Here is an 11143-nt window from a genome sequence, read left to right on the forward strand (position 1 = left end):
ATACGTTTAAACATATTATAATATAAACCTATTGGAGTCACACTGTTGGGCTCATGTTAGAGGTAATCAGAGCAACCACACCACGCTGCTCTTATGCGGGTTGGCGGACTTTAAAGTGCTCTTCGACACAAGGGATGGACAACCTTTTTTCGTCCGCATCCTTGGCGCAGTGGTGAGCTCTGTGGTCTTAAATGTAGAAGGTCCCGGGTTCCCGAAGCATTTCGGGAATTTATAATATCTGATTTTTGTTTTGGTCTGGTCTGGTCTGGCTTCGGCCAGGTTTACTTCCCAAAGATAGCCTGCCAAGCGATTCACCTTTCCGGTATTATGCCTAAAGTCTAAACACAACTGACATATACCTAACGAGTTGGCCCGCGACCATCTTTGACGACATCAAAACTTTCCACCGGGTGAGAATGCAGGAGGGTTAACTTTAGTGGAATAAAAAAAAAGCTGAGCTGAGTTCAAAACTCGGAGATCTAACTGGTAACAATAGCAAATAACAATAGAAATGTAAACATTACTTACTTCTATTTCCAGACAGAAGCTTTATTTATGTGTTCGTCCCGCCATTGTTACAAAAAAATAGTGCAATGTTTTTTATTTTTTACCCCGTGTTTCCGCGTTGGAAAACTGACACAACGTAAAAAAAGCTTTAGAGATAAATTTTGCAGAATGGTTTTAGCCGCTTAAGTAACAATATGAAATGTGTCGCATTCATGAACCTTTGTTTTCTTTACATTTTAATACTACGGAGTGCCGTTGGCATAGTGGTTAGCGAGTATAACGAGGTTCTGGATTCAGTTATAGGTTTTGTTTAAATTATTTGGTATTGAGGTTTTTGGCCTACAGTTGTGTCAGTTAAGATAATATGTGAATATAAAATGTGATAATCCTGCGACTTTCAATATACTGTACATTATTGTACTAGTCAGGCCGTTTTATTTGACACTCATCATGTCACAGTCTATAGTATAGTTATACTACTGAAGTCTTTTCATTTGATACCTATACGGGTATCCCATAAGGAAATATAAGCCCATAAGGAAAGCTGAGGACCGGGGAGTCTGAACACCCAAAAATCGCGTCAACCCCTGTGGATGCGATTTTTGGGTGTACAGCACGGCTAGCATAGCCGGCATGGCTAAAAGTCCCATTGAACCATTTTTATTCTGTGTAAACGAGCAAGTTTGCCTTGAGCAATAAAGACTACTTATATTTGACTTATTCTTCCTCTTATTTGAGTATATCTGGTATGTTATAGGATAATCTATATTAGTTCATTTTATTCTATCATTTATTATTTTTCTTTTTTTTTTTTTTAATTATTAACAATGCTTAATAATAAATTAAAAAACACTATTAAAAATTTATAAAAAAAAAAAAAAAACTTCCACCCTCCGCTTGCGGGGCTTTTGAATGCCCAAGCAACCGGTGGTCAGGGCTCCAGAGTGAGAAACCTCCTCACAATACGCGCCGTTTCAAGGACTACTGCCTTCTGTATCCGACCCTTGATCCAACAACCAAGCGAAAGCTTCTTGACATGTTGGTCGAAGCTTTTCGCGAGAAGACCATTGACTGAAACGACTATCGGAACAACAACGGTCGACTCAACATTAATTTTATATCTATTATTAATAACATTTTCTGTATAAGCCTGGTAAGTTTGTGTTATCATTCTTGAGGAAGTATGTATGTAACAATAATAAACTCCACCATTCGTTTTTCGTTAAGAGATCGCTACTAAACGATAAGGCATTTTCCATTCGACTTTATTATATTATGTTATAGTATAATTTGTATTAGTGCATTAATTTATTTATTTTATCTATTACTAGCTGTTGCCCGCGACTTCGTCTGCTTTTGATTTTGTTTTCTTGATGTGGCATTCAATTTTCATTAAAGTATTCAGTATCGCTAAGCCTTAAGTGAGGGGTTTGCTGCTATCTGCTGAGGTGTTCTGTCCTCTATCTCCAACCACATTCATCAGATTTGCACAAAGTTTTAGCAAAGTTAAACACATATTATAACCTCTATAGTACAAAAATAATTATTTAAATCGGTTATAATTTGTCGGAGCTGTGGTGTAAAATCGTCAAACACTCATCCCCTCTCCGAAAGGAACCGAGCTTAATGTCGGGATAAAAAGTATCTTATATTACTTCTAACTCTTTCAAGAATATGTGTACAAAGTTTCATGAGGATCGGTTGAGTAGTTTTTGCGTGAAAGCGTAACAAACAAACTTACATTGACATTTATATAGTTTAGTCTTTTATTAGTAGGGATAGGGATAGGGATAGGGATTAACAATAGTTTCTGTTTTCCTGGCCATATCCTTTACTTAGTTGGTGTACAAAAAAAGTTAACAAATAAATAAATATTTATATGAGACTTTGTAAGTCCTAATTATATCGTCGGGTGTCGTCACTTTTGTCCTAGCTTTGGAGAAACGATTGAGTTGGATACTTGTAAGACAGTATGTAAGCAGAGTGGTGGGTCGCAACGCTATAGAAATATGTCTCGGAGTACAACATTTGAAAGGCTTTGACATTCGGCTTACAAAATTAATTATCTTGTCGGATTGCTCCACTGAAGAACTCAGTTGAAGAATGAAACTTTAAAAAGTAAAAACATCAGCTATTACTGCGATTGAGGTTTCAGATTCACACTTTCTACAGATTGCAGTTGGTTACCAAAATATAATATGATCGATAGACAGCTTTCTCTTTATTTTAAGTGACAATCTCAGATGTTAGACAATAAACGCGTTTTTCTAAAGATCTTTTGTGTTTACGGCGTTACTAGTAGGGTTGCCAGTATATTTCTCTAATAAGTATACTGTAAAGTTCGCGATGCATGAATGATAATTCAATCTAATTTGAAGCCTTAGTTTTATTTATTTCCCACAATGCTTTATGTCGTGAGCACACACAATGTTAAAAAGGCATAATTGCTTTATTCAATAAATAAATAAATAATATTACTTTTTAATTTTTTATGTTATTTTTGGCTTCGTGCCATCGTCATATAAACCGATGCAAGGCCAGCGGTGGACATGGGTATCTCGAAAGAATTCTCAAATTCCACGGTCTTGGTAATTTTTTGAAGCTTTCTTTACTTGCGCTATTGCCATAGATTAACATATTATTTGAGAGTTTGTCATTCTTTATTTTATATAGTATTTGTAATTATTACTTGTTGCTGTCAAATTCTTTTAATGGCTCCGGGGAGACGAATTGGGCAACTGTAATGTCTTCACAGGGTGCGTTGCTTAGTAAATAAATAAATAATTATGTTCGCAATATTTGGCATTTTCATCTTAGAATAGAATACAAAACTTGTATTATGAGATATCGGTCTTCAAGTAGCATTCACTAATGAGTATTACACATTTTTCCAACTAAGTACCTAGTATGAAACAATTCTGTCTGTCGATGTATCTTATCTCCTGATATGTGACAACCCTAGTAACGAGCCACAGTTAATCACGGAAGTGGGCTTGCTAGTCTTTTGATGGTTGGGGAAAGGCGTGATTTAAAATAAAAGTAGATATTTTCGTGAGGCATTACTTTGAATCAATCTTGTATATATTGATTGTTTGAATTCAAGATGTTTATTTGATTTTAAATGCAACTGTTTTATTATCAACTAGCTTTAACCCTCGGCTTCGCTCACCTTAAGTTCAATTTTTGATTTGGTTGAATTAAATTGAAAGGGTTAAAAATATCTTGCTGCTAAAAGAACAATATGAACGTACATTACTTAAAAAATTAGAAACTTTCATATAAATTTACATCCCATAATTGATGCCTTTTGGAGTTGGAATTTTCAATTTTTGTGAAACTCGTATTTCTTTATTTTAATCGAAAAACTAAAATTAAAGTTAAACTTGAAACATAAAATGATAGATGAATAATTTTATACAAAAATTTCACCCCCTCGTGTAACCCTAATGCCTACGTTGTAAAAAAATTCTTTATTCATGTAGGCCTATCACAGGCACTTATAACTATCTGTGTGCAAAATTACAGCCCGATCCGTCAAGTGGTTAGAGCTGTCCGTTGATAGATTAGTCAGTCAGTCAGTCAGTTAGTCACCTTTGCCTTTTATATATATATAAATAAATAAATAAATATACTACGACAATACACACATCGCCATCTAGCCCCAAAGTAAGCGTAGCTTGTGTTATGGGTACCTACTAAGATGCCTGGTAAATATTTTTATGAATAATATACATAAATACTTAGAAAATACACATAAACACCCAGACACTGAAAAACATTCATGCTCATCACACAAACATTTTCCAGAATCGAACGCACGGCACGGCCTTGGGCTCAGAAAGCAGGGTCGCTGCAAACTGCGCCAGTCGGCCGTCATATAGAAGATGATGAGACTTTTTATTGACAATATTGGCTTGCATTAATTGGTTGATAGAGAAGTGTTATGACCACTGTTAGAAAGTAGGTACTCCATAAAAATATCTGAAGGCCTAATTAAATGGTTAATTTTGATAATCTATTACTTTAAAACTTCTTAGTCTTTAAGAGTGTTAGGTATTTTCATTGCAATCTTACCTTTTTTTTCACGAAAGGTTTCATTTAACATTTTCTGTATAATATATTATTGTCCTATTAACGTGTTTGCATTTTTTCTCAGTTGAGTAGATAAAGCTTGAAGGCTAGGCTGTACCTAAACTCAAGTAACTCATCTCCCACATTCCACTCCACTGTTCCTAAAAATTAACATAGAAATTAACTCTCCGATTTATGAGCAAAAAGAAAATATTTTGCCCGATATAATTTATGCTGGAAACATAATAAATATAAAGCTTTATCAGCATTCGCGCTGGGGCAGCAACGCGTGGCGTAATCGTGGAAATCCAATATCCAGTTTATTTTGATACGTCCACGTACAGCCAGGAATAATGAAAAAAGAGGATAACTGCCTGTATTTATTCATGAAGTCAATAAAACCGGCGTTCTGAATTTGAATTTCATTCCCTAGAATATAAAGTACCCTATGCTTATGCAAAAAGGATTAAAGAAAAAAATTCTGTTTGTTTTGATATAAAATCATAGGTAGGTAATTATTTTGCAAATTATGTCGTATTAAAGGAAATTTAATCCTTTACCATTAATGTTATAAATGCGAATAGCGTTTGTTTATTTATCTGTGTTTGTTGGTCTCTACATGTGCAGGACGTAAAGAAGAGACCAACAAAAGCAACTTATTTTCTTGATTTTTGGCATAGTTAGTTGAAAGGACGGAGAGTTACATATGCTACTTTTTATTCCAGGAAAAAAAAAGGTTACCACGGAATATGTAAGAAAACGTAGGTAATAAGCAAGAAGCGGCGATAGCCCAGTGGGTAGGACTAGGTGTCAATTTCGAGGGGCTGAGTTCGAACCTCAAAATTTTTCTATGTTATTTGCGCATTAAGTAATCAAAATATCACTTGCTTCAACGGTGAAGGAATAGATCGTGAGGAAACCTGCATACCTGATAGTTCACCATAATGTTCTCTCTCGTGTGGTAGAATACAGCCTTAACTCCATCTCATTGAGGATAGCCGTGCCCCGTAATGAGTTAATATAATGATGATGGTGATGATGTAATAAACAAGGGCGAAAAGCATCAGCTAGTTTAATTTTTAATTAGTAGTAGTTTAAGTTATATATTTCATTTTATTTTACATTTGTTGTACTTGCACCTATTCCTTTATTGTCACAGTTTATATTTGTAATCTAGATTTAGCCTTATTTTAGTAATAAGATAAACCCTTAACCAAAATAATTTGTAACGCTATTGGATTACTAATAAATAAATAAATAAACATTGATTAGCTACTATTTACCTATGCTTATATGCCTGTAAATAAACCTAGTTTTAAAGCTTATTCTAACCGTTTTACGATAACGTATTCCTCAAATATATAGATACGAAGCAAAGATAATTAATTAAGTTAAACGCTCAAAGCTAAATACGAACTCTTAATACAATAACTATTGGAGCTTGATAAAGTTTTTTGCGTCTGTAGAGGCTCTCAAATTAAATTCAATTACTTCCTAACAGCACCTCCGCCTCTTGGAATGAATAAGTTATTGTGTTGTGAGAACTTGTTGCCGCTGAGTTTTACCAGGCGCAAGCTTTTGAAGTATTCATACAGCGCCTTTATTATTTTACTAGGTTTATAGTTAGACATGTTTGCTATAGATTATTGAAAGAGTTTGACTGCTTATATTTACTTCCAAGTTCCAACCTATTGGAATTGGGATTATCTTCATCATAACAACCGAACGTCTATTACTGGTTATAGGTATAATAGGTTCGGTTGAAATGAAACCCACAATATATGTTTTGTGTCTTTTTAATAGATATGACAATGGTTAGGAAAGTAACAAATTAATAATGTTATGTTTATCTTATACTCGATGGTGTGGAGCGCGATTTATCGGGGTGCGTGCGCGCGTCCCGACCGCCGACGAATCGCGGGAGACCACAAAAACTCCCGGATAACCGCAACCTGCGGCGTTCCGACATAGTATTTCAAATTCTACAGTAGGATTTCCAAATTCCACGATCTGTTTCGCGAATTCCAATAAAAAACCAATGCAAGGTAAGTGATTGTGTTGGTTTGTATGAACGTCTTCGTGGAATGTTGGATGTAAGAAAATCACCATCATTATCAAACTTTGGACGTCGACTATAACTCTTAATTCTCAAATTCAAATTCTCTAGTAGTAAAGCAGAGCTTTATGTGGCAGAGCTCGTCCGCTTATTCATGCTTATTTCTGCCCCCAAACAGCATTATTGCATTTAGCATGCTGTGCCGGTCTGAAGAACGTGGCTACCATAGGATTGATGGACACAGTTTATGGTATTTAAAGGTCTGCTTGGTCCGTAAATGTGTGTCTAATATAAACCGATTTAAAATAGATACTAAGTCATGACGCATTTTACTTTATCAATCACGAGTTTCGCCTTTTGACCTTAATGTTGATATCCATTGCCTTAAAATATTAAAAATCCATACTAATATTATAAATGTGAAAGTGTTATTGTTTGTCCCTACTTTACGCCCTAATTAAGTAAACAATAAACTTGATTTTTGGCAAAGAGTTAGCTGAAAGGACGTAGAGTAACGGAGGTTACTTTTTATGTCAGGAAAAAAATCTGTTTCTCCGGGATTTAAAAAAAAATAAACGCGGACAAAAACACGAGCACAAGTTACCTCCTTTATAATTTGGAATTCCGTCAAGAAACTGGAATATAAAATATAAACACCTAAATAAAACTATTTAGAAATAATATTCTTTTTAAACAACAATTATTTGAAGTTTTCTCTTGTTTGCTAGGTTTACAAATGTTCCAGTAAAGTCGTTAAAATATTACTTACGTAGTTTCAAATAGTTTTCGGTAAAATATTGACGCCAAACTTGTACAATAACCTTTATTTGAGCCCTCGACATATATTTTTGGTATAACAGAACAATGACGTGAAATCGTTGAGTCTGAAACGAGGCCATAATATAGAGAAATTTAACAGCCGTCAAATTGTTTAATTAATTTTAACTTAGCTAAACATTCTTTAATTAAATCGCAGACAAGATAATCAGCAATTTTGGAACGAATTATTCAAGTATCAATTACATGGTTCTCTAGTACCTACTGTAGTTAACCGGTAGCAGAAAGACTGATACAGAAATGGCAATTAATCGTATTCTAACACATTTGTAAACCAGACCAGATTGCATACGTAACTAAATTGAATGTCTGAGAAAATGGCCACAATAGCTCGCACTGTCGATAAATAATATTCTTCGAGAAAACGTATCACCTGTAATAGGTTGCGTAAACTTACGCCCCACTGCCGACTCCAATGAACTGGAAAGCAAGGTCTCCGGCTTGCTTATTGTAGTTGACAGTAGCGTTCTCATTAGGACTAGTTGAGACAATAACACAGGAAGGAAACAACCAGACATGGTCTCCCATGCCCCGTGAAAACTTTCGAGCTACAAAGAAACTGCTTCGTTCCACTGGCTTTGAGTCAACTATAAATAAACTGTGCAATCTGAAAATGACAGTAGTTGCGCGATATTGGTTATAATTACATCAGTAAAATGTTAAAGTCAGTTTTCGCGCTCATCCTCGCGTTAATGGGAACGCAAGGGATAAAAGTTGAACTAGCCAACGAGAAAACGCCATACGATTATGTGAAAGAACGACTGGATTCTATTGCAACCGATCGGAAATTTGGACTGCCACTATCTGACTCATATGAGGTAGAAGAAAGTGTGGATTATCCTGAAGAGGAAGAGAACATTAAAGGAGCAGCTTCGTCAGTTTTAAATACAGTGTCTGGTGTTAGTGGGATTGGCTTAGGCCAAGGATTAGGTTTAGGAGGAATTGGCTTAGGTGGATACGGCATCGGCCAAGGCTTAGGAATTGGACTTGGTGGCTTAGGCATCGGTGCCGGTGCAAGACTAGGAGGAATAGGAAGTGGAATTGGTGGTGTTGGAATCGGTGGGGTGGGAACCGGCGGCATTGGTTCTGGTGGAGTAGGACTTATAAATCCCGCTTTAGGAGGTATAGGCCTCGGTGGAATTGGTTTTGGAAACGGTCTATTGTATCATCCAATTTTAGGCTCTCAAGTTGGTGGTGGGTATGTTGACAAAAAGGCTTACGACGTTGAAGAGAAGAAAGGTGCTGATGCCAATATAGAGAAAATTGAAAAGAAAGCTGGAGAAGAAGCTAAGCATGGCCAAGAAGGATATCAAGAAGCTGCCGCTGCGGCGAAGGCTGAAAAAGGAGAATCGAGTTTTTACAAAGATGAAGAGGCAAAAAAGAAGGCGGCAGGAGATGAGAAGTTTTATGAAGGTGGTCAAAAGATTGATAAACATGGTAAGTAACATATTTATTTAATGTAATAGGGTAGTCTATAAGCCGGGGCTGATCGTACAATGGTTCGTTAATAATAATTTAAGTCTACAAATAGCAAAGGGTAGACTTTGACCCTTCACGCAGTTCCAAAACAGGCTGGTGTGCCGTAACGATTATTATCACATATCAGTTACAGTAGCTGGATGATCTGTAAACCGTAGCTAACTATGCTAATCAATAGATCAACGGGACAGCTCAGTTCATTCTCTGATTATTTAAAGTAAAAAAACGAAAATAATTGTTTTAATGTTATATATTTTATCTTTTAGGCGAAAACGAAGAGCAGCTTAAAAAAGCTAAGAGTCACAAAAAGGGGCATGTCCATAAAGGATTCAAATCTTCCAGCAGTAAAAACGAAGAAGAGAAATCTGAAACATTCTATGATGAAGCTCACGATGAATCAGATCACAAGATTGCAGGACATAACGCTGGGTCCTTCGGAGAAAATGCTCATCAAGGTTTCAAGGGAGCACACGAAGAAAAGATTCTGGACGCAAATGCTCAAGGCAAGGAAGGCCATCATAGTGTTCAAGAAAAAGTTGACGATTCCAAAGCTAATAAGGTAATTTTCTACTTTATTATGATAAAGTGTTCGTAGAAGATAGATTAATTTGCGCGTAACTTAATCTCTCAATTTCATCATCATGTCAATCCCGCTATAGGGCACTATCTCTTTCTTTCTTCTCTTTTAGGACCTAATGCTTTTTTTTACACACTGAAGCTATTGATTTTTCATGAATAGATTTCGTAAAAATATACGCGGTAGGCCCATAAAGATTAATGAGAAGGAGCTACAGTTAATAAAAATTGATTATTGGAGTGACGGAAGAAACCATTTTGTATCGCTAAAGTATTCGAAACGTAATTATAACTTTATTAACCCAATTACATGCACGAATGCTTTCAAAATGTTTGCTTTTCATAACTTAGGTAAATGCAAATAAATTTGTCGTACCTAGTACGTACAAAGTTTTTAGAATTAATTACATTCTTTTCAATTATTAGATAAGTCGTCATTGAGTCAAAAACCTTAGGTTTAAAATGTTGTAGAGGGGTTTCCAAATTAAGTAACATGTTATCTTATTTTAGTTTAACATATAACACGTCCTCATTGTTTAACATTGTATCATATAACCAGAATGTACCCATTAAAATATCTGTGCTCTATCATCATCAACACATTAGCAACCCACTGAGAGTTTCTGAGAGGAAATCCGTACTCTGTGGTACAGATTTCGCTTAAAAGGCACATAATTTCGAAAGGGTACAGGTGCGTGCCGGGGTTCGAACTAGGTTCCACGAAAGCCACTAGGCTTACCTAGTTAGCTATCACCGTTTACTAAGAATAGTATAATATAAAAATATTTGTGTTCAAAATTTATGGTTTTTAGTTCTGCAGTGCTCTTCACAAATTTGTTACTATTAATAACACAAAAACAACTATACAATAGTAACCCCAGTTTATAAAAGGTTTTGTTAATTTTTTATTATTCTCTCATATATTTATTTAATAAATATACTATAACTTTACACGGCTTAGTAGCCCAACCAATCTTGACGGAGAATAATTAAATTTAGATAAGTAGCATCCCGCTGATAGGATTATTTGCCCGAACAAACTAACGTTTTCAGCGGCATTTTTAAAAACCTGACAAATGCAGTCGGAGTAGCGAGCAACAGCTAAATTTATTGAAACTAGCTGAAACCGACCACGCTTTGGTAACGCCCAGTCTGTTTTTCGAAGCGATATAAAAACACTCATAAATAAAAATGCAATGCTCTGTATAAAAATTTCAAATCAATCCATCGGCCATTTTTCGAATGCTGCAAACACTACCACGCGAAGGCTGATTTTAGTCATGAATTAATCTCTTTGATAGAAATCCGCCCCGTACCTATCAAAGTAAAATTTGAAAAAAACCGTAATAAACGCGAGCAACAGGTAAAAAAGCAGATGTTGTTAAAATAAATACTTTATTTATTTCAGGGCGAATTCCTGCAAAAAGGCTACAAGGAAGGAACGGAGCTTTTGGAGAAGTTCAACAACCTTGGAGCTCAGGCAGTGCACGGCCATCAAGAGGCCAGCGGCGGCTTCCAGCAGAATAAAGGAATCCTGCCGATACATTAGTCACTACACATCTAAGGAGAATGAGTCTTGTATAACAACCGTGAATATCTGATCTATCAATAAATCCG

General features: G+C 35.7%; 1 protein-coding gene across 1 annotated transcript; it reads left to right on the forward strand.

Moving 5' to 3' along the window:
* Positions 1 to 7965: 7965 nt before the first annotated feature.
* On the forward strand, positions 7966 to 11112 carry LOC120629882 (ATP-dependent RNA helicase glh-1-like). Its single transcript, XM_039898957.1, has 3 exons — positions 7966 to 8908; positions 9217 to 9509; positions 10935 to 11112. Exons 1-3 carry the CDS (start codon positions 8128 to 8130, stop codon positions 11073 to 11075), a joined length of 1215 nt encoding a protein of 404 aa, XP_039754891.1. The 5' UTR covers positions 7966 to 8127; the 3' UTR covers positions 11076 to 11112.
* The last annotated feature ends 31 nt before the right edge of the window (positions 11113 to 11143 follow it).

Source organism: Pararge aegeria, chromosome 15, assembly GCF_905163445.1.
Source record: "Pararge aegeria chromosome 15, ilParAegt1.1, whole genome shotgun sequence".
Taxonomy (NCBI): domain Eukaryota; kingdom Metazoa; phylum Arthropoda; class Insecta; order Lepidoptera; family Nymphalidae; genus Pararge; species Pararge aegeria.

What these genes read in the sequence shown, in the direction of transcription:
- LOC120629882 (XM_039898957.1), top strand. Translation starts at nt 8,128, where the DNA reads ATGTTAAAGTCAGTTTTCGCGCTCATCCTCGCGTTAATGGGAACGCAA. An exon ending in TCAAAAGATTGATAAACATG is followed by an intron (nt 8,909 to 9,216) that starts GTAAGTAACATA and finishes TTTATCTTTTAG; the next exon opens with GCGAAAACGAAGAGCAGCTT. An exon ending in ACGATTCCAAAGCTAATAAG is followed by an intron (nt 9,510 to 10,934) that starts GTAATTTTCTAC and finishes TATTTATTTCAG; the next exon opens with GGCGAATTCCTGCAAAAAGG.